Source organism: Strix aluco, chromosome 1 (genome assembly GCF_031877795.1).
Source record: "Strix aluco isolate bStrAlu1 chromosome 1, bStrAlu1.hap1, whole genome shotgun sequence".
In the NCBI taxonomy this organism is placed as follows: domain Eukaryota; kingdom Metazoa; phylum Chordata; class Aves; order Strigiformes; family Strigidae; genus Strix; species Strix aluco.
The window spans coordinates 109,935,479-109,963,057 of NC_133931.1; the positions used below are offsets into that span (position 1 = coordinate 109,935,479).

Consider the following 27,579-nt stretch of genomic DNA (forward strand, 5'->3'; position numbering starts at 1 on the left):
TTCTAAAAGAAAACCAGTAGAGATATTTGGTAAAGGAGGAAAATATTCTTCTTTTGGAAATTAATTTTACTGCAAGGCACATAATTTTTGACTAAGGTATAAACATTTATTGGTGAGAAGATTATTTCCTTGCATGTGGTTGTTGTTTGTCATCAAAGGGATTCTGTTTGGGCTATTAACAAAGGCTGAATTCAATTATATTGTAAATCTAAGTTTTAAAAAAAATTATTAAAAAATACTTTTTTTTAAAAAACCCCACATTGTAAACAACTGTTAGAGATTTTACTTTTGTGCTTACAGACTCTCAGATCTGCTGGGAAGATCTACATGCTTTTTTTTATGCTCGTCATCTTTCTGGGCTCATTTTATCTGGTAAACCTGATTCTGGCTGTTGTGGCCATGGCATATGAAGAGCAGAACCAGGCCACTATTGCTGAAACAGAGGAGAAGGAAAGAAAGTTTCGAGAAGCCATGGAGATGTTAAAGAAAGAGCAGGAGGTCAGTAAACTATGTGACATGATTAGCCTTGGGTAACTTGAACAGATGGTACCCTGAGATTCCCATTCTCTTTATTTTACATTTAGGTGATAACCAAGGTGTTTGTTTGAAAACAGCTTAATGTTTATTGTCCTGGACAGAGTTATTACCATCCTTTCTAAACGAAAAATTATGGCTCTTCCTGCTAGGATTGGGGACATTTAGGGTTTACATATACAAAGTTATACTGGTTTAACTGTACCACATATGCCAGTAGAGGAATTTATATTCATTGACATATAAAACATTGTAATGATGGTATAACTACATTTGCATTGGAGCACAAAACAGCTATTTCAATAGCTCTGCCATAGCCCCAGTTGAGCCTTGTTCCACGACCACTTTAGCTCATGTTCATTTCCTCACTATTTTATTCAAACTGACATGAATATCCAACTGTCCAATAATAAAGATAAAAATGTAGGATAACCTGTTCAAAGCACATACGACTTCATTCCTGAACAAGTTAACAGGTAGATCTTGAGGTTAAACTTTGCAAATTATGCAAAGGATATGGATTTAATGTTACGTCATAAGTTTAAGCAAAACAGGGAGGCCAAATGTTGGATGTAGACATATAGCCTTAATAACACTAGTTAATTTGCATGTGGTTTGTGTGGGGTAGAAAGCCTTTATTAAACAGCTGAAGAGAACATTTTAGGTGCTGTGAACAGGAAGACAATAAGAAAATTAGTCTGAAATAGCACATAGCACTGTAGTTCAGAAAAATAAATCCATGATACACAATATAAACTAATATACATAATTTTCTTTTGGGTACATATGGCTTCAGGGCCTAATCTAAAGCCCATTTAAATCCTTGGAAAGAAAATAGAAAATGCAATTCACCCTTGACAAAGTGCTAGTAGAGGCTTATACATCATTTAAGTCCTTTTAAAGATCCTCTTTGATGGTTTAAGTAATAGGTAAATGCAATTTAGTCCATGTACAGGCACTTTGAACGGAGTAACTTTCTGCCATAACCTAAAGGAGCAAACTGAGCTCAAACTCCACCTATTTTATACAAATTTTCATGTGTTTTGACTCCAGCTGAGCTCTTCCTAACAGCCAACTTTGGTAGCCCCAGCTATAATTAAAGATATTTAAGAATTTCCTTTAGAAGGCTTTGATTTCAGTTAAGCCTGTACGTACACAAAAAAGGAACATTAAGCCCTGAAAGTCAGAATGTGTCAAAATGAAGGTTGCTTGTGAAATCCTAAATTGTTCCCATTTGTCTATATGCTTTATAACAGTCTTTTCCTCAGCCAAGCATGTCTCATTTTTCTTGTGCTCTACTCATTTGCAAAGGGTGGACAGTACATGACTCAAGAGCAGCTCTTTGCCTTCTCATCATTTGTTCTGTAGCCTTAGGCCAGAAGGAGCAGACTTCCGACTCAGGCATTCAAAGCCTGTTTCAACATCCTCAGAGGTTTTTCAATGCCTCTTGTCACTACTCAGACTCTGTGCTTCAGAAATACTCATTTGTATTTGTAATACTCCTGGAGAAATATGCTAATCTTATGGAAAGAAAACTTAGGAGTAGAGCGATTGAAGCCCAGTAATTCTGCAAATCAACCCCCAACATCTCAAATTAGACATCTGGAAGAAGAGGCTCAGGAAAGTGAATTGGGTGGCTGCACTGTGTAGCTTTCAGATGTGCTTCTCGGGTGTCTCGCCCCAGTCAGAGCTACTCAATTTTAATCTTGCTCTCAAAGCCTTTCTCAAGATCTTGATTTTGGCTTTCTCACTATACCACTAAGTTCCTGTCTCAAGTCCTATCTCCTGCATAATCCCCATGTCAGGGCTCATGTGAGCTAAGCTTTTCTCTTATCCTTCAGCCACCACCCATTCTTGCCAGACATGTCTGGTCCCACACACATTTCCTGTCCCTCGGAGATACCACAGTGCCTGAGGGGCAGGACATGGTTCAGCCACAGGAATCCAACCAGAGAGGGTGGATAGGCAGGGCGTGGAGACATCCCCCATGCCCTGAGAAACAATTTAGTCCAAATCCTTTTTCAATAAATGCAGAAGCATTTCAACCCAAGCAATAGGTAAGAAAATGCTAAGAAACTGAAAATTAGCTTATTTTGCAGTAAGAGTACAGCATGCTAATAGCACAACCTACGATATTTTGTAGATCAATAAAATATTATGGCAATCAGAAAGGAAAACCAAAACTCTTTAGACCAGCTTTTACACTGTGCAGTATAAAGAGAGCACAAATATAATTGATAGACCTGCTTGGGGACTATCAGTCAATTTACACAATTGGTCTAACACATTCCTAAACCCGAACTTAACACCAAAAGACTTGCTGAATCTTTATGAAGAGTAAGCACTTCAGCATAGCAATTAAATCAATTGACTCGAAAGAAAAAAAAAAGAACAGCCTAGACCGGTGTCTGAGCCTTCCTCCTCTGCTCTAAGCAGCTTGCTCATGAAAGATATTTCCCACAGGAATTAAGTTTTGTTGTGCTCTCAGCTTGATAGAGCTACCGCTACTCCTTGAAATACATGATTGATTCTTTACACGACTGTTAAGTGCTTTCACTTTCCTTGGACTGATGCCTGTGGGAGGAAGGGAGTATTTTGCTGCGGAGAGCTGATTGCCTGTTTGATTCTAGTGGCTTACAGACAATAGCACTGAGGATTCATCCGTTTCTCCTGTTCTTGGGAACCTGCGGAGGATTGCTTTTTTTTTTTTTTTTGTGATTCACTTGCTTTATGTATTTCGGCTGGGGGCTCTGCAAATGGGCTTGTCTCCAGGCCACTGATGTGGCTACTGCTGAGACGCCAACACCTCCAAACCTGACCTCGTGCCTTGTGGTCAGAGCCCCCTCGCTCCTCCCACCCGTACCAGGGACAGGGACCCAGTGCGCTGGTGTGGGCTGTGGCTTCCTCCCTGCACCTATTGATTCTTCCTCCTGGCTGCTGATTTGCTTCCAAGGCTGTGGCTTTATGTGCTCAGGCTTTTGCGTTCAGCTTCTGCTGGGTTTCTAGCAGTTGGTCTGTTATCAGTCAGCTCCTGCAGTGATCCCACCAGATAGCCAGCACAGCACTGAAGCACATGGCAAAACAAAGTCCACCTTATCTTCAGTTAAGCCCACAGTTTTCTCTTTGTATCTCTGATCATAGCTGCCTGCACTGCTGCTTGGGATAAGTGTTTACAAAAACGTGCCAGCTGAATTGCGTGCTGTTCCTAGCATCCCTCTGGGACAGGGAAGGGAAAATCGTGGCAGCCAGCTTGGCTGACCTCCTGTCCAGCCCTCCCAGTCCAAGGGGCTGAAGTGCAGGGGGGGCTTAATCTGAGGTTTGCCGGTTTGAGATTTTTTTTGACTGGCACCAGAAGTGTTACTCCAGCGATGTGTGCACAGTGTACGTCTTCAGGTGTGTGCACACAGGCTGTTCCTCTCATGAAATGTCGAAGGATCTTGTGTGTGAGCTCTACATAAATCACATTATTCTGTGCAGCCATTCCTAATGCTCCCTCACAGGATCTGGATGTCAGACCTGTATGTGTGCATTTGTACTAGGAACCTGTCTTGTTCGTTGTTTATTTTCCCTAAATGTAGCAGTTATAAGAAGGTTAAGACCGGTTCCAGCCATGTGAGATAGTTTTATGATTAATGACCACCTGAAATTTTTAATTTATCTCCTATACAACCTTAAAATAAAAAATAATTGCTGAGCAGAGTAATTATTAGTTCTCACTGAGATCCTTAACTCATGCAATAAATTTTACGCCTTCTACCATCTTCTGTTCTAGGCACTAGCTGCTAAAGGAATTGATTCAATGTCACTTAGTTCATTGGAAATGTCACCCTTAGCATCCAAAAATGCCAAGGAAAGAAGAAATAAACGAAAGAAAAAGAAATCTTTGGGGGCAGAAGAGTATGGGGAAGACCAAAGAAATCCCAAGTGTGACTACGACGATGCTCAGAGGAGAATGGTAAGCCATGGTCTGAACCGTCACTTATTCCACACTGCACTTTGCTGGATAGGCCAGGCTCTGAATAGGCAATTAAAGATGAAACTTTCCGCTGTAAAGAATCAGATATTTAATATCATGACTGATCTGCAAACAGTCTGTGTTAGAACAGTGGAAGAAAACATTGCCGCTTCACTTTCAAAATTAATTAAAAATGTCCATTAAACATTCTTACAAATCTATTTTATTTCATTTTTTTTGCTTTTCTTTTTCGCTTCAAGATTACCCACAGCCTGGTTTATTTTCTTACTTTAATTTCATTCATCTGATTATATCTATCCTATCCCTACTAGAGATAAAAAATTCTTAGAAGAAACCTGCAAAGCTTAAAAAGAAAAGAGAAGAGGAGAAAGGGAGGAAACTTGTCTTCAAGGGCTTTTTAAATGCTATAGAAAAACATTATTAACGTTTTTATATTCCTTTGCTAGTTGCCTTCAAGTCAAAACTTTGTGGCACTTGTTTCTGCTTTCTATTGCAGAAGTGAGACTGTTGTTAAATAGGGTTTTATGTAAATGTTACTGACATGCATGAATATGAATCTACACATGCTGTATGTATCAAATGATCATAAATAGCTTCAGATAATTTGTCTTTGCTTAACTGAGGGCAAAGTTTAAATCAGTTTATTTTGGTTTTTTGAATAGCCATGTAATGGGCTAAGTCTTTTCATATTTTGTTGTCAGTGAATTTAGGGATATTTGGCAGCCATATAAAACTCATAGAAAACATGTAAGTGATGTAAGTAAATGTGACGAATTAATGACTCCCCAGCTCACAAAATTTACACAGAGCTGGATTTCTGTGAATGACATGCATTTTTTAATCTAATTGTTTTTATTGTTGTCTCATTGGTCTAGTGGGTCGCATTACAAATTACACCTTTCTTAAAGCTAGAATTGCTCTTTAACTTCATTCTGGATGGGTTTCGAGACACCATGTGCCAGAATGACTGTGGATTGAAGCTGTGCATTGCCAGTTTGTTTCTTAGATTAATATTTCTTGTTTTCACTTTTTGCCCCTGGATGTCATACGCATGAGAAACATGGGAGACACATTTCAAAGCTTATAGTAAATCTTCTCTGCAAGGCTGTGTCTGGCAAGGTTGGAGGGAGTAAGGCTGAGTCATCATTCAGATGCAATCTGAGCAGCTGGAAGCATGTTGCCATCAGAAATCAGTCTCAATGACTGTGTCATGGAAACCCAGGAATGGATTTTCGACCAGTTAAAATTTGGTAGCAATCTAAATGGGTTGGTTTTAGTTAGAAAGGGCCTGGGTTTTGTACTCTTCCTTGCACCAGTGTCACAAAATAGTATCATTAAGTAACTCAGTGTGAAATGAAATCAGGCTTCATTTGGTTTGTCTGTTTTGTGGATGCTGTGGAGATCTGACCTCTCTTCATATATACTTGGTTCATGAGAAAGTTCTGAAGAAGCTGAAAATTCTGTACAGGTCATAAAATCAAAAGTAAGTTCTGCCTAAATGCTCTTACTCCAATAATTTCATCTTCAGATACAAGGGAAAGGGATAAACTTGAATTCCTTATGCATTTTCTGAACATCCTTTGTACTCTGCCAAGATTTAGGTGTGTTTAGTCCTTGGCTACATCTTGCTGATGCTCTGTCAGAGTTGCACTCTCACTAGCTGATGTCAGAGTGGGTCATCAAGGCTGATATTTGAGTGTGAGGGAGACTGCTGTATATTGAGGTTACCTACCACTTAAAGCAGCCATGTGCATTGGGATAATCATTTTACAAACTAATAAACCATATCCCTCTTCTTGCTCTTGTTTCTTTTTTTTTCTTTATCACCTTCTTCCGTCGTATTCTGCTTCTTCTTCTTCCCTCTTCTTCTCATTTTCCCTGCAGTTCATTTTCTGCCCTCTTTCTTTATCTCTTCTTCTCCCACTACAACATTCCTTTCCTAGCTGTTATGAAGATGTGTGATAATGCAGTAAACTGGAGCTGGATCCCATTCCCTGCTCCTGTCTTCCACTCCTTGTTCTGCCTTCCCAGGTCCTTTGGCACTTATCAGGTGGGGGGGAGTAGAAGCAAAGAAAATATCACGTTATGAGGTGAATGCCACCTTGACCCTTCCTATTTCAGTACATCTTTAACTGTCAAGTATTAGACAAATACCTAATGGCTAGGAATGCCTGTTCAACCTCTTAACTTTGCGAAGGTTGAATACGTGTAATTAAGTCTTTCTCTGAAGCACTTGATTTAAAATGGAACTTACTGCTCTCTCCAGACCTTCCTCGCTCCTGAAAACATGTTGCAAAATGTTGTTTCTCTTTCCCCTTTTTCCTTTCTGGGGGTTTCTAGAGTCTCCTTGGCATTAGTTATGGTCCCAGTGCAAACTTGGTGAAGCGCAGAACCAGCCACGGAAGCGTATTCAGTTTCCAACTCCGTGGCAGAGACACTGGCTCCGAAACAGATTTTGCCGATGATGAGATCAGCACTGCTGGGGAAAATGAAAGCCACCGGGGCTCTCTCTTAATTCCAAGATCTGGGAGGCGTCCAAGCGTGCAAAGTCAAGTGAGCCATAGTTCTCACCCTACTACTCCTAACTACACCCAGATGGGCAAAAGGAACAGCTCAGTGGATTGCAATGGTGTGGTTTCCCTGATAGGAGGAGGCACCGGGGCACTCAACCCAGACCCTACTTCTCCTGCAGGGTTACTGCTCCCCCCAGTTATTATGGAAAAACCTGGGACAGGCGACCTGGTGAGTACTCTATAACTTTTGTATGTGATTCAAGCTCTTGTTTCCTTCTAAATGTTGTTGGAGTTTGCTGTAGTTTATTTACGTGATATGCAGTCAACAGTGAGAAACCCAGACCCACCATCCTAGGCAGGGTGAGAAGACAACAGGCTAACTCATACAGCAAGGTGTGTTTAGTGCCACGTAAGAGAGGTTCATGATTTCTGGTGAGACTCTTCCAAGCTGGCTGGAAGCAAATACCTAAATCCTGGGTTTGATATGAATTTTCTTTTCTGTCAGTGACATTTTTTAAGTTGGTTTCTTTTGGCATTTGAATACTTGACATTGTCCGGTGGCTAGAAAACTGTGGTTTTAAAGTGTTTCAGTGTGAATCGTACTACCTTGAGACTGCGTTTTCTCCCACTGGTTACTATCTGTTTGCATCCAACGTCTGGTCTTCTGTATAGCTACTTGTGGAGGACTGTTCTTACAATCCCAAGGTGGTTCCCGAAAGGGTTTAGCATCCAGTTCAAATAACAGCCAGGAAAGATGAGCAAATGATCAACAGACTTCAAGCCTGTTGCAGATTGCTAGGATCTTTGTTGCAAAGCACCACAGCTGCAAAATATTTAACAAGACTGTAAATAAAACTATTAAGACTGATACTATTAGGACCCAAGCTTGGGTTTTCACTTGGAAAACCTTGAGATGGTGTTTTGGAAACAACTGGTACACAGGCAGGGCAATTTGGACAGGTTGCCAGTTTGATATGTTGAGAATTTATCTTTTTTAATGTGGATAATCTACATTGGAGCTCATCACTCTCAACAGTCTTTAAAGCAATGGAGATCTAGTCAGTACAATCAGCGTGGGCAGAATTTATTTCATCTTAGAGATTGAAAATTGGTTGGAATAATCTCTCTGCCTGAAAGTGCCTCTTTCTGTTCACTTAAACTGCAAGGGGAGCCCAAGGTCAATAACTGTGTATTTATCTGGAATACTGTGTTCAGTTTTGGTCCCCATAATACAAAAAGTGTGTGGACAGGCTGGAGAAGGTCCAGAGAAGGACCACAAAGATGATCAAGGGATTGGGAAGCCTGCCATGTGAGGAAAAACTGAGAGAACTGGGTTTGTTCAGCCTTGAGAAGAGAAGGCTTAGGGGAGACCTTATCCTCCTATTCCAGTATTTAAAGGGTGGCTACAAAGCAGATGGAGGCTCCCTTTTTACAAGGAGTCACATGGAAAAGACAAGGGATAATGGCTACAGGTTACTCCTGGGGAGATTCAAATTGGACACAAGAGGAAAATTTTTCACACTGAGATCAATCAGCCACTGGAATAATCTCCCCAAGGAAGTGGTGGATTCCCCAACATTGGACACTTTTAAGATTCAGCTGGACAGGGTGCTGGGCCATCTTGTCTAGACTGTGCTTTTGCCAAGAAAGGTGGGACAAGATGATCCCTGAGGTCCCTTCCAACCTCGTATTCTATAATTGCACATCTTAAGCCAGGTGAGATGAATCCCACTCAGAGTAGCAAGGTGCCAAAAATGGGTTACAGTGTGGGGAAATAAATAAAAGTGATTCTAACATGTATTAGGCAAGGTATTTCCTGAAGAGAAAGGCAAGTGAGATGGATTCCAGCAGTGGTGTCTGATTATCAGTAAACTGAGAAGTAGCTTTTTTTCTTTAAAGCCAAGCAGCATCTTTCCTTTCAAGCTTTGGATTGAATTTTTTTCCCCACCTATCCAGGCATTCCCTGTAGTTCTGTAAATAGACTCTTACACTGTACATGAGAGGAGGAGCCATACTGCGTGTGGGAAGCTGGCTGGTGTGAGAATTATCTGTTTTGCTGACAGTTTTGAGGCTGTTGCTGCTTTTCAGATGTTCACACCTTTGTTCATTTAGGACTTTGGTACTCCCATTTTTACCCTCTGCAGACAAAGAAGACCAGTCCTGAGGGCAGTCTTCAGACAGCTGAGCAACAGAAACACTATTTGTAGATAGTAGAGTTTTTTTGGACTTAGCTTGGTGCAAAAAAAAAAAAGCTGTGCATTAAAGGAACTGTGGAAGAAAGTTTGAGCATCTGTATTAAAAAAAAACAAATAAATCTGAAGTAGAAAGGCCTCAGTAAATGAGCAGTGGATGTCCCCCTTTTCTCTGTAAGGAAAGCAGCTCTGCAGGCTGCTGAGGCTCTTCCAGCTGTCAGAAAAAGTTTAACAAAGCATGAGAGCACTCAACCTTTCACAGGAAATATTGGTATTTTACAGGATTGGGCCCTGAGGTGACAGGGAGGCTTTGAGTTCTGCCAGCATTTCTTTTCATTTGCCAGCTTCCTGCCTTTTAAAAAAATGAATGTTGAAAATTGAATGGCCCTGGTGGGTGAGCTCACTTGGCAGTTCCCTGGTCATCTAGGAAATAACACCCAGGCACTATAGTAACAGATTCAGTGATGCAATGTGAAGGATGTTGTGTCTTCTGCAAAACAGGTTTGGTATTTAACCTATCCAGAAAATGTGAGCTGGAGTTAAAAGCTAATTGGCAAGAAGCCCATTGCTGTACAGATGTATTCACTACAGGAGCCATAAGTGCTGGGCACAAACATGCAGCCTCAGCTGAGGAGCGCAGGCAGGAGGAAATACCAAATCCAACATCTCAGTATGCTCAGAGATAAATCAACATGCTTATGGGCTTCATGTTTCATTATTTTTGCCTTTCTTGTTAAAATTTGAAGTTGAGTTTGTTCTTTGTTAGCAGCTCTGGCTTCATTTTGTAGTCTCTTTATACGTTTGTGAGAGGCAAAAGAAAGATGTTGCAGGGTGAAGTTGAAGTTACCTCAATAACCCCACTGACCCTGCCACTGTTATTTATTTTGTACTAGTGTAAACCCATGGTGAAAAAGGACTTGTGCTATCTGTTGTATCTTTCCTGAACAAGAAACAACGACCCATCCATGAAAAGACATCAATATAATATGTATTAAGCCCTGACTTGCAAATTCCTGAGGTGTAAGTGTGGTTTCACTCATATAAATGCAACGTCTGAGTTGATGGAGCTGGCAAAACGCATTTTACAGCATTAGGTTTTGAAGACGCATTTGTTTAGGTCCCTCTGTGATGCTCAGTAGTATCAGATGAGTGTAACATGTCTGATTGCTACTGAGAGGGGAGACCACTGAATTCTAGTTTGGGGAAAGCTTGGAAGAGCACTTCTGATTTAAAGGGCAAAGTAAACATCAAACAAGATCTAATCATCTCTGGTTTTGAGTTTCCAAACTGCAGCCCTTAAGCAGAACATAATTTCAGCAGATCATTCCAAACTGGGCCCTCGTAAGGTTTCTCAGGGAAAGCACAAAAAGTCACTAGTCACTTTTGAGAGTTTTAGCCTAATCAGTTTTAAAAACATTCAGCCTGAAAATTTTACCGCAGGCAAAGTAGTTGGGAACACAATGAACATCTTTCATGCCTTTGTATCATTGCAACTGCTACCCCCTGTCCCAGCCAAGGGCCATTTGCCCACGGGAATGGCTGTGGGTGACAGCTGAGGTGACATGAAGGCATCTGTGCAGTTTATGCCCTCTCCCATAAGAGAGGTGACTGCAGCAAATTATCCCACTATTCAGGCTGATGACTCAGATGAGTGGTCTCCTGAAACTTGGCTGCAGAAAAGCATGTAAGCTAAAAAAGCCAGTTTCAAATGATCTTCAGATGGCCCTGACTGCTTGGCACAGATGAATGTGAGTATGCTTCCATGAGAAACCAAGTGTGTTTGCACTTTCCATCTCCTCACCCTAGTCCCTAAATACAGCTAGTGAAACAGGAGAGATTTCAAATAATCTCAATGGATGGTGTTTAAGCCCATCAGTCTTGTCAGCTGGGGTAGTCTGACTGTCAGCAGGCTTGCTGGCCCTGGATGGCATGGTCCATACAGAATGGCATCCATCCATGAAGTCTTCTGCATCAAAGTGTTCCTGCCAATTCACCAGGGGCTTCAGTACACAGCCTGAGCAAGAGGAGGGACATACTATCCTCTGCAAGGAACCTGTGCGTCTCTGCACACTTTGTTACACCCATTGATATTCCCATGCCACATAAGAGCATCTGCAAGGAGTGATGGCAGCGTTGTTGGGGAGCTGCCCTTGGCAGCACAGAGGGTTTCACTCTAGCAGTGTTCGAGCTAGAAAGCCCGCTGAGGTCATATGAAGAGCAAAGTAGTGCAATATGAAAGTAAGATCTGCAAATGCCCTCCACAAAGGTGGCTCTGGGTCAGGCAGTCTTCACTTGGATGTGAAGAGCGACAGGCGTTCAAGTCCAAGGGGTGCAGGGAGCTTGTCCCAAGAAACCCATGGTAAGTCCTAGTCGCTCTTGGAAATCTCTGGTGTATTCTTCAGAGGACTGAATCAGGGCTGATCCTGTTCTCCTACCAGCTTTCTTCAAGTGGTGAAGCTGGTAACTGTGCTTAAGTCCTAATTTTTTTTGGCTTATCTGAGACTGAGAGGTTTGAAAAATGATACACTTTTATGCCTCTGCTGATTGCTGGGCTGGGAGTTTGGGCTTTCGCCTTTTTTAGAGAAAGTCTATATATTACATAAGTAACTTCATGGCACACTACAGCTTAAAGTTTCTGTGAATTCCTGTAGTATTTATTTGTAGCTTTGTATTGCTCTGTTGTGTCTTGGTGTTTCTTAGCTAAGAGGTTAGAATAACATCTGCCTTCACAAGGTATTGATCTGTTTGAACAGAATTGGATTAAGTTAATGAGCTGTTATCTGAAGCTCAATTTATCCATGGGATCTGATGAGGATGAGTAAGATGTTGCCTGTGGTTGTCAAGAATTTTTGAGGGTTAAGAAATATACGACAGTATCCCCTCTTGCCTCCTAACGCCAGCTGGAGCTCTTTCTGTAATTCTGCAGAGAAATAGCAAGGTTTTTAGTTTAGCCTGACTTTCCAATTATTTTGGAGATTAAAGGTGGCAGAGAAATGGATGCAGGCCAAGGAGGTGGTTGTTTTCAAGTGGGCAGCTGGCTGTTAGCTGGTGTTCCCCACTGCTTTGCTCTCCCTGGGGCACCTGCTCACCAGAGCTTCCCATCAGCCCAGGACCAGAATGGGGCCACCCGTGATGTGGCTTTGAGATGGGCAATGGGGCCAAGGTTGGAGCTACCCAAAGTGTCCCTCTTGCACATACCACCTTTCCTGAATTTTCTACTGGTCACATATACGTTTTTTCTTTTAGGAAACTAGAAATGACAAGTACTGCTAGCTTGACAGCAGTGAAAACTAGTGGGGAGCGAGCCCTTAAGAAAGGCCACGCTGCTTATCAAGGTGCCATACTAAGGATTTAGAAGCTTATCTTTAGATAAACTTTTTTTTTTATTTTTTAAAAATAATAATAAAATAAAAAAGACCTTGGCTTTTGTTGCCACTAAGCATAAAACTGGTTTGCTGACCACATTGGTTTGAGATTTTCTTGTTCACCCTAAAACTGCCCCAAGGTAAAGTTTCTGTTTGTCCCTTCTTGCTTTGCCACAGGACTGGTGAAAAGGGAGTGTTAGCACTTTCCATGTTCAGAAAAAAGGTCAACAAAATAAGTCATCCAAAAATCACTGCCAATAATTTATATGGACAAAACCTAGCTAAACTTCTGCCACTGTCACACAGAGTTGTCACCGCGGCTTTAGTTTCTGCTCATTGCAAATTTTACTTTAGCACATCTTAAGCATAAATCATTCAGATTTGACACAAATATTGCAAGGTGCTCCAGTTTACAGTACATCTCTTTAAATAATCAAGCATCCACAAAATTAAATGGCTTCTTTTTAATGCTGTGCACTATTATGGTCACCTTCAATCTCATTATATGTTTGTGCTAGTGCCTTACTGGGTCCATTGTTCATCATGTGGCCTGGCCACCTCTTTTTATGCTTGAAAAGATTTTTACTGTAGAGGGAAAATTAAACCTGTCCCAGTTCCCAAATGTGGTCTTTAAAATGCTGCCATGTATAAGCTCATCTTCACGTAACAGTCTTGACATAGCTCAGAACTGTAGGCACTCAGAAGAAAATAATTCTGCAATGTTATGCATACTCATTTACATATAAATTACTGAATAGTATATTTGTCCCTACAGAATTTAGGTAATCCAAAGGAGAAACATTTTCAGTCAATCAGGGAACAACACAAATAATCTCATCCTGCTGGAGGTGCCTGTATTTAACTCCATTGTGATTTCTCATCTGGATCCTAAGGAGACTCTTTGCATAACTGTAGGGACTGTTGTTATTTTTGCTTAATTTCTATAGAAATATAGGTATGATGAACAACTGTGCCTGTGTATATTCTCTCTGTAATAATAACCTTTATGCTGCCTTGTTTGTCCAGTTACGGGAAATGCTTTCTATCTCAAAGTGTGAAAATTGACAATTCCTTGCATGACTATTGGCTATCTCCGTTCTAAAGTAAATAATAATAATAAAAAACCCCTCGTGTATCTATTCTTTACAAAGAACAAAAGTTCATAAACTTCTGTAAGTAACTTCAATAATTTTAATCAATTCACCTTGGTGGAGACTTTCTTTCCCAGAAAAGTACTTTATAGTAAATGGCAAGCTGACTGTGATAGATTTACTGCTCTATTGGGAAAGAGACCATGTCCTCCTGCAAGAGCACAAGAGTGTTCCTTACACCCTGCATTGCCTGCCAGACACAATGTCCTGGTTCTGGGGACAAATCTCTGCTGTGTGGCCTCTGCCGAGCGGCTGTCAGGGAGCCACGGGCTCTAGGCTCTGCCCTCCAGCAGGGGCACATGTAACTGGGCATGTGGGCAGCTATCACGCATGGTGGCATTTGCTCTGAACATGGGCCACCAGCAAATTGCGCCACCTCGCCTCTCCAGAGATGAAGGAAGGAAGGAGCCATGCACATTTCTTCTTCAGAAATACCCCTTTGCATGCAGAGGATGGCACACTGCAAACAGTCCCCTTGACTCCAGCAGGACTCCTGAAGTCCTGGGGACTGCTTCTCATGACACAGGTGGCAGGATTGAGGATGCTGGGCTGGAAAGAAAAATAGAGTGACTTTGAAAACTTGTTGGGTTGGGAATATCACATCAAACCTAAGGAAAAAGTCAGTTCCCTGCTATTTTTTTTATGAAGGATATGCCAAACCTGTTTCATTTGGACTTTTCATTTACCCTGGTTTAGCTGAATCAAAAAATAGGAAGAATGAATCTCTGAATGTTTTTCCTTCAACTTTTTACCTCTGCAGTGAATTCTCTTTGCACCTGTGAGTAAGATGTGGCTTTCAGATAAAGGCCACCAACCCACAACGTCTGCAAAAGCACTTCTGCATGCATAAATAGGAATATAGTATCTTTCCTGACAGTCAGAAAAGTGGTACTTCTGGAGATGAGGTTGTCTAACAACATGCTACTGCTACGTCCTAAGCTTTGGGTCAGATGGGATGGGAAGATGGTACAGTTGAAAGAGTTAGATTATCCAGAGGAATTTGAAATTTGAGGTTTTTCTTATGGTTCATTCTACAGACAGAGGGAATTGGAAGAGTTAGGGGTTTCTTTGGCTTTTTTTTTCCTTTTTCTTTGCTTTTACTTTTTTAGTTTATTCTACTTAGAAATTTGTCTCCCTCATGTATTTTATCTCCTTGTCTAGTTATTTCTTTTCAGTACCATGTATTTGTTGTGTACTTCAAACTGGTGCAAATGATTATGCAATTTTGTAGATGCTTTCATTAATAAAACATTCGTTGTTTCTTTGGTTTTTATTGGATGTTTTTGAAGTGAAGGGAATCAAGCAAACTAATGCATCTGAAATACCGTTCCTGGTTTCCCCAGCTCCTAAGCCAAGGATAGAGTGTTTTCTTGTTATGTTGTGCACAAGTAGGAGTCTCTGAATAGGTTCTGATTACACCTCTCTTTTTGAGATGACTGCGTCAGTAGCTCAATGGACAATGAGCTAATTGTTTTAACAAAAAAGAACATTTTAGAAAAAAAAATTGAATTTTGAATCATTACTGATTTCCTTGCTTAACTAATGTTTTAAGTGCTTGCTTTAAAAGTCCTTACTCTTCTCTGGTCCTGCAGTGATCGGTATTTTAAACTGCAGTACTTTGAAGTGACCTGGGACCAGTATCCTGGCTATTATTTTCTGTGTTAACCACGGGCCAAGCGGCTTTGCCCTTTGTGACCATCTGATATGGGGATGTCCTCTGCCCTGAAGAGGTCACACTCCAGAAAGACAGCTCGTAGTGCTTCAGCACTTTTTTCCTGCTGTTTTCACAGAATTGCCTGTCTTGATGAGCAGTTTTGGTAGAGAAATGGCAAAGAGGAGGCATCCCGAGTCCGTCTGGGTGGATGTCCCACACCCAGATGGCAGAGCTATGGAGCTGCTGCCCATGGCACATCTTGGTTGGTATCCTGGGCACTGGTCAGGGTGGTTAGGGACATTTTGGACCCAGGTGATGAGAAGATCCAGAAGACTAAATCTGGTTCCTGTACCTCATTTAACTATGGAGAAGCAAAAGTAGCTAGTCTGACATCTGTATAAACCAGGGATTATCATCTTCGTAGGGATTTCTTCTCCTTTCATATTTCTTTGGACTATATTGCAAGAGCCATCAGGACACATCTATCTACGGTGCGTCTCTCTTGCTTACATAATATCTCAGACCTTACAGCCCATATGTTCAGAGGAGCAGGACAGAGGCTGTTAAAACATTTATTTTGGGAGACTGAGTTCTCAACCAGGAGGTCTGCGACAGAGAATGATGTTGAAGCGGGCTTTCCCAGATCCTTACACCTCAGCCACCACCTTTCCTTCTACCTGTGGGAGAGCTAGAGGAGTAAAGCAATCAGGATTTTTCTCTGTATGAAGTGAGGGATCTTAATAATAAAAATCTTTACATCTTGCTTCTGTGAGCTGACAATATAGAGTATTTAATACAGTGTTTGTCTGCAGCTATCCAAGCCTTCAAAAAGCATAAAACTAATTTAAAATAAAACACTGAATAAAGACAGTTTGGGAGTTCTCTTTTTCTGGTATTTTATTTCTTTTGGATTTTTTTTTAAGCTTTTCCTTGAGAAAATATGAGAATGAGAGAGTTTAGGTTATTTTTTATTTTTCCTGAGAAGAAAGAAGCTGAGATTCTCCCCTAATTATGGAGCTTCAGAATCCATGACACCAAAGATCACCAGAATGACAATATGTTCCTGAGATTTGGCAGTATTTCAGAACAAGGAAAAACATGTGTTGAGGAGTCAGTTTGCTTGGTATGATATCGGAGGCCTGTAATGGAGCTGTTACCCACGCCCCTTTTCCTCTTCTGGCAGTATAATTAAACAGTTAACACATTTCAGAAATAATGGAATAATTAATGTAATTAAGCAGGGCTTCTTTCACAAGCAAAGAGCATGGTAAAGCAGCACTGCTGTTTCTCCAGCATCAGAAGCATCCCTTTATTTTCACCTGCATCTTTCACCTATTTACATGAATATATAGAGCAAGGCAAAGTTTCCAAATTTGCTCAAAGTGCCATTTTCAAAAGCAGTACCCCATCAGCATGTGTCTAATTAGGAAATCAGTGAGCTTTGGACTTTTCAGATGGGAAAAATAGTGGTTAGGCAATTTTCAAAATACTACCCTGTATCTGCCTTGTTTTTATTCTGCTGATCCAATGTGTTCATTTAAACAGACCTCTCCCTCAGATGAGGCAAGCAAGAAGCAGCTTTTAATGCCCCACCGCCCATCAGTGGACCACTCGGACGAACCCTTGCAGAGGCAGAGGGCAGTGAGCGCTGTCAGCATCATCACCAGTGCCCTGGAAGGTAAGATACATCTTTAGTTCCCTGTCTCAAAGTTGATTGTCAGGAACAAAGTGACACAAAAGACCCTATTAAACTCTTGTTGTTTTGCAAGAAGGCGTTATAGATATTATAACCCCTACAACAGAGACAATGTCGTAACAGAAGACAATATAATCACTATCTTACCCATGGACTTTTAAAAATCCTGACAAAATGCTGGCCATATAATCAAAATTGGATCTGGTAAGATTTTGTGCCCCTGTGGCATTTGATTTATGCAGGACTAACCAAGATGCAGGGTAGTGGAGCACCAGACAATTTGGGTGACTGTACATACGTTTATATCTCATCTCTCTGGAGCTGATACAAAGCGTGGCATGTGCAGTCACCAGCTATGTGCAGACCTTTCAAGTTGTGGGGAAGGAAAGTCTCCTCCTTGCAGAGCAGCTAGTGGGACACAACAGTTTGGTGGGTGTTTGAATCCCACTGTAAAATTTAAGGATGGTCAAAGGACTCAACTGTCCATGCAAATATTTCTCAGTAATATTTTCCATTGCTTATTAGGCTTCTCATTAGGTACAGGAGGATTTCCCTTCCCTGTCTTTCCATACACAGGAACTTTGCATTTCCTTTTCATAAATTTATTGATAACAAGACAGCAACTCATAGCAAGACATCACATTTCTAGGCTCTTCACATGCAGCATGAAATGGCTTCTTACAGTTCCTCATGTCCCCTACATTATAAATTGAGACAAGACAGGAGATAGCAACTAAGAGTGTAGAAAAATGTCTGTCAAGAATGCAGTGTAAGGCAAGAGAAATTTTGGATTCTCCTGGAGCCTTATTCTCTATGTTACTGATGAATAGGAAGGCAAAGCAAGACAGAGGGACTTATCTGGGAGTTGCCTTACAAGAAAGAGACTGGACCTAGCTCTTTGGAGACAGCCCAGCATGGCACCACAAAGCCCTTCTTCTTCCTTAGCTTTTTACCATCCCCTGTGGTTATATTCAGCAGTATTGTGGCCAGAATAGATAAATGTGTTAAATAAATAAAGAGTTGTATTCTTAATAAGTAAATAACCACTTCAATATATTCCAGTGTTTAGTGTAGTCTACAAAGTTTTTATTTGTTTTCTGTTGGGTTTTTAACAATTAGCTTTGTGATTGATTTGCTTCTTTGTAATGTGTTAAGAATGCCTAAAAGTCCTGAGCTGGACTTCTTATTTGTTTGATGGTACTTTCTATTACTTTTTAGCACAGAAATAGAGACCATCAAGTCTAGGGTAACTCAGAGGACGTACATTTTTAGCTTCATATAGAAGAAAACTGTTTCAATCCTTAGCAAAGGTTTCCTAACTCCCAGACTTTGATTAGTCATTGAAATTGAATACTTGTTAACAGCAAGAAGAATATCAAATCAGAATAAAATGTATCACAGGCTTAAACTATAATAATAGCTGTATGATTTGTGCCAAACTGTCTGAAACAGCCAGACCAGAAATCCCTTCCCCTTTAGTTACCTGTCTTCTGCTCTCGGCTCTTGGGTAGTCATCATCTGCCTGTTTTTCCCAGACATTGCAAAGCCTTGCAGACAAGGAAGGATCTAGGTTTTTTTCATTTAAAAATAAGAGGAAAAATACCTCCAACACAAACTTAGTGTTTTTCTGACCATTTTTTTAAAAACAATATAAAGTAGCAGGAAAAAAAAGCACTAGAGTCTAATTTTACTTTTCCTTTTGCAGATATTTTTCAAAAACTATTACATCTGTTGTGATTTCCAAAGATCACCTATGGTGGGAAAGGATGTAGTTTCTTGGTTGAATTAAACTGTTTTAATGCCACATGACTGCCTAAAGAAGACAGTCACATCTTCCTCCTTCCCTTGCTGTGTTCCTGCAGTTTGATTTGACTGTTCAAACAATTGGTTTTCAGCTGGATCAACTAGCAGAACCAGCTCACTCAGAAGGTTCAGGAGCACAAAAGTTGGCAAAAGGACAGAGAAATAACATGTGGGTGAGGCTGAGAGGGATAAAACTATTCCTTTTAGCAGCAACCTGGACTTGAAGGGGTTAGTGTGGAGCCTTAGAGAAAAAAGTCACTCATGTGATGCATGAAGGTCCTCAAATTAATAACAGTGGAATAAGCAGGGTTGGTTAGAAGTCGTTATGAGGAGAATGGATATAGACAGATGTGTTCTGGAATTGTCCAGAAAATTAGGTCCTTTAGGAAGTGACTGCACTAAACTCTTCATTATTTTCAGAGGTGGGTTTCCAAAAAAATGCAAAATTAGGATTTTGTATTGAAATTGTTTAGGGTATGGATGGTTCTCACATCACTTTAGGCACTTGCCTATAAGCCCTCTGTTTGGAGGCTGGAAAGATATAGTTATTTCTTGAGAGGAATTTGGTTTCCTAGAGATCTCGGAGCAGTGTAAGATGTTTGTGCAAAACCTGTGCATGAAGGACATCATCTCATATTTTGAAAACTTGCTAGAAGACACCTAATACCTCAGTTCTGTTGCCCAGTGAAGAAAAAAGCACAGAGAATGCATATTGACTTGAGAGAGGAGGCTGTTTATAAACTGACTGAAATAACAGCCTTGGCTGAAGTTTTCCTATTATCAGTGCAGGTTCTAATTATAAAGACTAAAACCGTTTTACAACATTCCATGCCCATAAAGGAATCAGAAAAGGAAAGCATTAAGCAAATCCGCTAATCATTATCATTCAGCCATTAACTGTCTTTTTGTCTTTTCTTGTTCACCCTTTAATGCAAATTATACTTATGAAGCTATTTCAATTCTTCTGTGCTCAAATAAAATGAACATATAAAAGTTGTATTTTAGGTAATATTTTAAAAGCACCTTTAAAAAGCACACTGGAGTGTTAGTAGCATTTTCAAACTGACTTATGCACTGCCCTGATTTTGTATGTGGGCTTTTCAGAAGAAATCAGACTCTTAATGCCTTTTTGAATAGCACATCAAGAACAGAAACCCTCTTGATAACCAGTGACAGTCTGGCTCTCAAGTCTTAAATCAGCTCTAAATATTCGATTTAAGCTCTTTCATCTCTTAACCGCTTTAAAAGGTATTACTTAATATACTTCTAAAATGAAACCTTGGAATGAAAAAAAAGTCAATCTAAGTTAAATGAAGATAGTGTATTGTTATCCATTTGAGCTTACGAAATGGAAAACAAAGTAAAAATCTGAGCCTATATATAACACTGGAGTTTACATATTTAGTGTGATTCTCCCTTTTTGCTTGTGACACTTTTAAAAGGTTATTACTTTCAGAATAGGTCACTGTCTGCTAAGTGCAGGTCAACTGGCAAAAAACCTACAATGTGTAATTTGTCAGCCTGTTAGGACAGAAATATTTTTATCTTAAAAAAAGTTTGGGGTAATTCAGGGGCCTTCCTCTATGTTATGATTCATTTTAAGTGTTCTCTTGTCATATAACTCAGTGTGAATTGACTGTAACTTTATTGCTTGTGACTTAGAGCTTGAGGAATCACACCAGAAATGTCCTCCCTGCTGGAACCACTTTGCTGTTAAATTTCTCATTTGGGATTGCTGCCCGCTTTGGCTTTTAATCAAGAAATTTGTCAAGTTTGTGGTAATGGATCCATTTACTGACCTCACCATCACCCTTTGCATTGTGCTGAACACGCTCTTCATGGCCTTGGAGCATTATAAGATGACAAAGGAATTTGACCACATGCTTTACATAGGCAATTTGGTAAGTGAATGCAAACCTAAGTGCTACCTGAGGAGTGTATTTCCTGCTTTTTAAAGTTTTGGTTGCAGCTTGGGAAGACCCCATTTTGGTATGCTGTCAGCATCACTTTGCCTATGACATCTCAAGCAAATCCACAGTCACCTCTTTCTGGGAGTGAAGAGAAATGAATGAAGGACAAGGATCTATTTTTATTAAAGTAACTTATTCTAATGTTATTAGTAACCATTAAAGCCATGTTTCTGGGCTATTCCTGATAGGTATCTAGTTTGTATGTGTTTAAGAAAACAAGATAAGAGAAAGGTTAATGAAGTTTATTTGGGATTTCTGGTAAAGCAATGATAAAGCAGCAGTTCTTGGTGACTAATAGTGACTTTTAAGTTAAAAAAAAAAACCTACAGAAAAAAGCAAGGCAAGATCTTGGAGGGAAATAGAGTGATGTTTGATCATAGGTAGATATGTATGTGGGAAAGCATCTATGGTACATTTTGTGTATGTCCCTGTATGTCCTGCTGTGCCTCCCTGCCTTGTCCAGCAGCATGTGCTGGGTCCCATACAAAGCCCAGGGCAGAGGGGACATGGAGCAAAGCATGGCTGATGCTTCGAGAGGAAACTCTTAACGTGCAAGCTGAAGCAGCCAAGGGTAGAGCTGCAAAGTAAGCAGAGACCACACCTCTCCAAGGAAAAGCAGAGTGACAGATCTACAGCCAAGCTGCAGGGATGGCAGAAAAGCCTTTCCAGAGGCAATGCAGTACAATTTGTTAACCCAGGGGGCCACTAAAATTCTGCAGTTACTACAAAACGGAAGCTTTTTCTTTAATTGTCTTTCTCTGAGTTCATGTTTAAAAGTTACTGTGTTTTACTGCTTTAAAACCTAATGTTTAAAATCCTTTTAATGTTAGAAGAGTCTGTATTGGAAAAGGCACAGGCCATCTAGTTACGGCATGGTAGAATTGCCCCTAAAAGCTAGTGGTAGAAGCAGAGATATACTATAGGGCCATAAGTAAGTATGGAATAAACTGGAACATGGATGTTGCTAAGTTTGCAGTTGAGAAGCTTGCAGTGGAGATGAAAAAAGCACTTTATTTCTATAAAAATTAAGGCTGCAGTATCTCAGAGTGGGATTCACCTTGCCTATCCTTAGGTATTTACAGCGTAGGAGTCTGTCTGAGCCAGTTGCCTTTGTCTCCCTTTAAAGTCAATGGAGAATAATGGACAATTTTAAGGCACAATTAATGTGAAGTTTTAAAGACATTTGCTTTTGGATAAGGTGAACTATGTCCTGGAGGCCAGTGACTGTAGTGACCATCGACTATAATGGGAGCATGCAGAGTCACTACAGATGTGATGTCTGCCTCTAGTGAGAAGCATCCTACGCTGGCAGATTTAAGTGGGTAGAGCGATAATCAGACGTTTTGTATCAGTCCTAGCATATGTAGTACATCATGTATGAATTTTTTTCTTTAGCCTGGTCCTTGTTATTCTTAGCTCTGGGCCTCCTTGGGCAGGTTGATGTTCTCCTAGGCTGTGGGACAAGTCTCCAGCTTTTCAGCTGCTGTCTTTTGGCAAATCTCCCTCTGTTGTTGTGCTAAGCAAAAATCTGTTTGGGTCTCTCTTGATTAAAACCCATGCTCTTGCCCTCTGTGGAAAACAGTAGATAAGGGTAGCTTGGAAAGTCATCTCACAGGATTCCATCCAGCTCCACTTTGCAGCCAGCCTTCCTTGTTGTTGCTCAATAATTTCTGGCCTTCTAACTTCTAAGATGACTTAAAGAGACTCCTTCTGACCCAGAATCCATGAGAACAGGTGGCAATGCTGCTATTTCCCCCTCTGGCACTTGGGATAGTAAATGTGTCTGCTCCTTGCTCTGCTTTTGGCAGATCAGCTTTTCCCTTTGCAGACCACAGGCAGTGAAACTTTAGCCCCTGACATCCCTCCTGCCAGCAGAACTCCTGCAGACCTGCCAGGGATGAGTGGGGCTGTGCCGGTTGCCAGCAAGGAAACAGAGACAATGAGCAGAGGGAGGAATTGCAAAGCAAATTTTGCAAAATTTTGAAAAAAAATTATCTCACTGTGAGTTTCTCAACGCTGCCTAGAGCTATTTCTCCTTTTTGTGCTAAAGTGTAAAATAAACAAAGCAGCCTGGTAATATTTTTTGTAGCAGGTGGATGGCACAGGGGTCCCCTCCCCTGAGATCCCAAGATGGGTCCATGAGAGACTAGACTGTCCCAACTCTCCCTCACCAGCTTTACTAAACCCCTGCATAACTGGACTGATTGCAATTAGAGCAGGCCAGAGGAAGGTAATTACATTTTGTGGAGGATTTTGCAAAGTCATTTGTAAAGAAAATTGGCAATTTTTACAATTCCCTATGAAAAGGGAGTCCCAGCTCCAGGGCAGGCTGCCAGGTGACTGCATCCCCTAAGCCACAGACTGCCAGACCCCTCCTCTGCCCCCACTGTCATCTCCCCATTGCACCTAACCCTGTTTGAGTGATTATACTAGCATTAAATGGGAGGAAATATTAAAAAGGGCAGACCTTTGGCATTTTTTCCTCAAAATAAATGTTTCTGAGAGAAACGAAATAATGAAAATGGAATATGCATGTCTTTCTTTGAGAGCAATTGTTCATCTGCTGCCAGTCATTGGAGATCTCTCGCTCTGATTGTTCATCTACTCCATGCAGCATCTGCTACTTTCAGACTTCTTCAGTTCATCACTTACAGGAATCAACGTTTACAAATGTGATCAGAAGGCCAGTCAAGCACATGTACATCTTTACATGGTTCATCTGCCTATGCAGTGCCACCACCTAAGTGGGTAGATAGAGCAAGATTCCCCCAGGTTTTGTTTTCCTTTAGAAACTGAGATACCAGTATGCAATATTAAAGCTTCAATGGCTGAAATGATAGATAAAAGAATTTTTTTTAAGTAAGTCCTCCAAATCAGCAGTGTCATATTTAGCACTAGTGGGATGTTAAGTTACTTGTTTTCTTTCCAGCCTTTATCATATTAAGTATCCAGCCTCTTGTACAAGCACAGTCGCTGTGTACCAGGTGCCGGTGATTTGACAACTGCTGTTTGAAATTCATAGCTAGTACACGTACACAATTCCTGATGCCTTTAGGAAAGCTCAGACATTTTGTTATCTTACTGTGACATTTCCTTCTCAGAAGGATATTGATTAAAATGATTCAGGCAAAGAAAGTGATCCTCCTGAGTCATTTCTCAGCAAGATGGTTGCATAATGTACACAGCATGGTATCATGTTTTTAAGGCAGTCCCCTGGATACAATTTCACAGACATCCAGTTTTTTCTTGTTCTCTGTCTTAAGGGATATTGGACCATTCTGGTGGGAATCTTTGGTATCTCTGACCACTGTAACTCAGAAATTGTTGGCTAGTTAAAAATATGAGACAGATCGTTGTGTTGGGTTCTTGGTATGAGATGGTGATGGAGCGTTGTTGCATCCCAAGATATTGTTGCAGTCCAAGGTATTATTTTCCTGATGAGAAAGAGAAGGTATTTTACATAAGGAATTGTGTAAAATGGCCACTTGGAAGAATTCATTCATGAAGCACTACAGAGTAAAGCCAAGCATTCCTCAAATGCAGGCTATGATAATTTATTTTTATTCCTTAATATCATAATTATATAATCTTAACTTTTCCCTTCCACATTTTAGTGGTTTCTCATGTCTGTTGCTCAGAGTTGACCAGTTTTGCTGGGATAATGCTGCAGAGATCAACTTATTGGAAAGAAAATGTTTCTTCTTGACTGTATGTTACTGTTACGTGAGCTCTGCATTCCCCCTCTTTTTTGACCAACACAGTACACTTTAATGTTGATTGTTTCACGGAAAACCATGTGTTTTAATATATATGTATAATAGAGAATTTTTCGGAAAAATAAAGCTCTTCGCAGCATGTACTGGGACTTGGAACGAAAATAAAACAGTGTGTGAAGAATTTGGTGGCCACATTTTGGCATTTTAAGTTGACTGTAGCCTTGCGTTGCGCATTTAAACTGATACTTAAGGAGGACATACAAAAGGACACGATCTGATTCTCTGAGATACTTTGCAGGAATGTGTTAAAACTGAATTTGCTGTCAGCAGCCTTCCCTTCCCCTCTCCCTCTGTCTCATAGGTAATATTTATATGTTGTTTTAAAGAAAAATGTTCCAATTAGAATTTCCACCCCATGACGTTTGAACTGGGTCATAAATAAGCAGTGTGTTCCCAAGATGCTGTGAAGAGAAAATTGCCGTTACTATTTGTAAAAAAAAAAAAAAAAGATTAGGTCTCAAATTAGAGTTTCTAATTGCCTTAGCTGCCAGCAATAACCTCAGAATGACTGGAGGCTTGCATTGCCCTGGTATTGATAATAATAACAAAATAGAAAGGGATAATGCAGCAGGTACACTACAACCCAAATACCACTTTAACACTCACACTCCATTCATTTGGGTTTCTCCACTGAAATGAATACATTTAACCTTTATAAAATGCACCTTTACACTTTCTTTTTTACCACTGGGATTATTCAGATGACAAAAGATGGAAATGTTTGTTCCAATCCAGAGCTTGAATTCAGATGTCATTGTAAGTTTACAGCAATATCAAATATCATTGTGAAAAGACTAGACAAAGTTGTAATAGTGATAAAGAATCAGCCATGAAAAATAAAGCGCTTGCTTGTAAAATGTTTTTGGCTTTCTGCTGTTTTCACATGTATCAGTGGAAAGTCTGAAAGCAACGAGGTGTGCTTAAAAGGTTACTTTGACTCCTTATTTTCTTTCCGCAGGTCTTCACTGGGATTTTTACAGCAGAAATGATCTTCAAAATAATTGCCCTTGACCCCTACTACTATTTTCAGCAGGGCTGGAATATTTTTGACAGCATAATTGTTATTCTAAGCCTGATGGAACTGGGTTTGTCCAGCATGGGAAACCTGTCTGTTTTACGTTCCTTTCGACTGGTAATGGTCTTATTCTGTTCTTACCCCCATTCTTTTATTACATATAAACTCTGACATGAATGGAACATATTTTCTTAAAAAAGCATCTGCCAATAAAGATTTTAATTGCTGCAAACTGGTGAACAGTACATGACACTAATTATAGGCTGTGGGATAAATGGAATTGTTCCAGATTTACATCAGTGTAAATGAGAACATAATTTGATTCCTTCTAGCTGTGCCAGGTACTTGTAGCACACTTAAAATATTTGAGTTCCAATTTGTAATAAAAATCTGCCATTTTATACCTGTACACATGTTAACATAGTCAGCAGATAATTGATAGCCTAAGGAATGCAAGAGCCAGTAACTTGTTGTTTTAGAAGTTGTTATTCCTAAATTATGTTATAAACATGCCACTGTTCTTTTAAATGTTGTCAAAAGAAAATGTCTTTAAATTATTCACGGAGTGGTTTTTTTTTTCCTAGAACTGATCAGCGTAACATAGCATCTGTCTTTCACAGGAACTTCTTAGCTGTCAGCTCCTTTATTATGCACGGGATAGTGGTATTCTATTAATGAGAGGCTGTCGACATATTGGAACAGAAAAGTAGTTTCCTTGCCAGCCCGACATTTGTGTTGCACTTCATGTACCAGGATGTCCATGCTAATCATTCTGGCCATGATATGGCTTCACAACTTGGAAAGACCAGGAAAATAAGCCCTTATGGTTACATTTAGCAGAAGACTTTTTTTTTCCAAAATTCTCTGCACTGCTTTAAAATGCAGATTTTTCACCACTGGTCCTGAGAGTCTCTTGTCAGTTTTTGAGTAATCCATCTTCAATAGGGCTGAAATTAAACCTTCAGTTGAAAACACAGCACAAGGACGAGGACCAATTTACGTCCTTAAAATAGGTCTTAAGTGGGACGTGGGTTGTGTATAGACTGCGTGATCCTCGGCACAGAGGTGATTTTCACCCCAGGAACTAAAAACTAATAGCATCTGGCTGAGGCTTGCTCTGAAACACAGAGGAATTGCTTCTCTCTTTGTGGGATCAAACCCTAAGCCCCTTCCCCCAGATGCCTGCCAGGCTGATTAATTTGAGTGGGAAAAGCAATGTAAAATAAAATATTACGACCTGAGATTTCCTCTTACCTTCCCACCACGATATTGGGGGAATGAGCCTCGCAAAGCACATCTATTTAACATAGCTCTGAAAAACTTAATTCTCATCCTAGAAGCCCAACTGGTATTTTATTAATAGATGTAGTGAGCTTAACAGGATATATGGCTAAAATCACCTTGTACCACACACACTGTGGCATTTAATGTCTTTCACGTTTTATCCACTTTAATAGTTCATTGACTGAAATGTCTGTTACTTGTGTGAACTGACACCGTTGTTTACGTTCTGTTCACAGCTTCGAGTCTTCAAACTGGCAAAGTCCTGGCCGACCTTAAATACACTTATTAAAATCATTGGTAATTCGGTGGGTGCCCTCGGTAACCTCACTCTTGTGCTGGCAATCATCGTCTTTATTTTTGCCGTGGTAGGAATGCAGCTTTTCGGGAAAAGTTACATGGACAATGTGAAGAAGATAAGCACAACTGGCAATTTGCCACGGTGGCACATGAACGACTTCTTCCACTCATTCCTCATCATCTTTCGAATTTTGTGTGGGGAGTGGATCGAGACCATGTGGGACTGCATGGAAGTAGCTGGGCAGCCACTGTGCCTTCTCGTCTTCTTGTTGGTCATGGTGATAGGAAACCTGGTGGTGAGTTTGCAAGATGTTTTTTTCTCCCTTTCCTGGTGGGTGTGTGCAAACGTAGCA

At 40.4% G+C, this 27,579-nt stretch overlaps 1 protein-coding gene across 4 annotated transcripts in view; it reads left to right on the top strand.

Annotated features, from left to right (window-relative positions):
- The window catches only part of LOC141925972 (sodium channel protein type 5 subunit alpha-like), a 223,740-nt gene that overhangs the window by 96,701 nt on the left and 99,460 nt on the right, over nt 1-27,579 (top strand). For all 4 annotated transcript variants that reach the window (XM_074830944.1, XM_074830965.1, XM_074830954.1 and 1 more), the window contains exons 10-15: nt 301-498; nt 4,307-4,489; nt 16,931-17,063; nt 20,547-20,785; nt 25,589-25,762; nt 27,166-27,522. In XM_074830944.1, the coding sequence (XP_074687045.1) occupies nt 301-498; nt 4,307-4,489; nt 16,931-17,063; nt 20,547-20,785; nt 25,589-25,762; nt 27,166-27,522 (1,284 nt within the window). The remainder of the gene's footprint in view (nt 1-300; nt 499-4,306; nt 4,490-16,930; nt 17,064-20,546; nt 20,786-25,588; nt 25,763-27,165; nt 27,523-27,579) is intronic.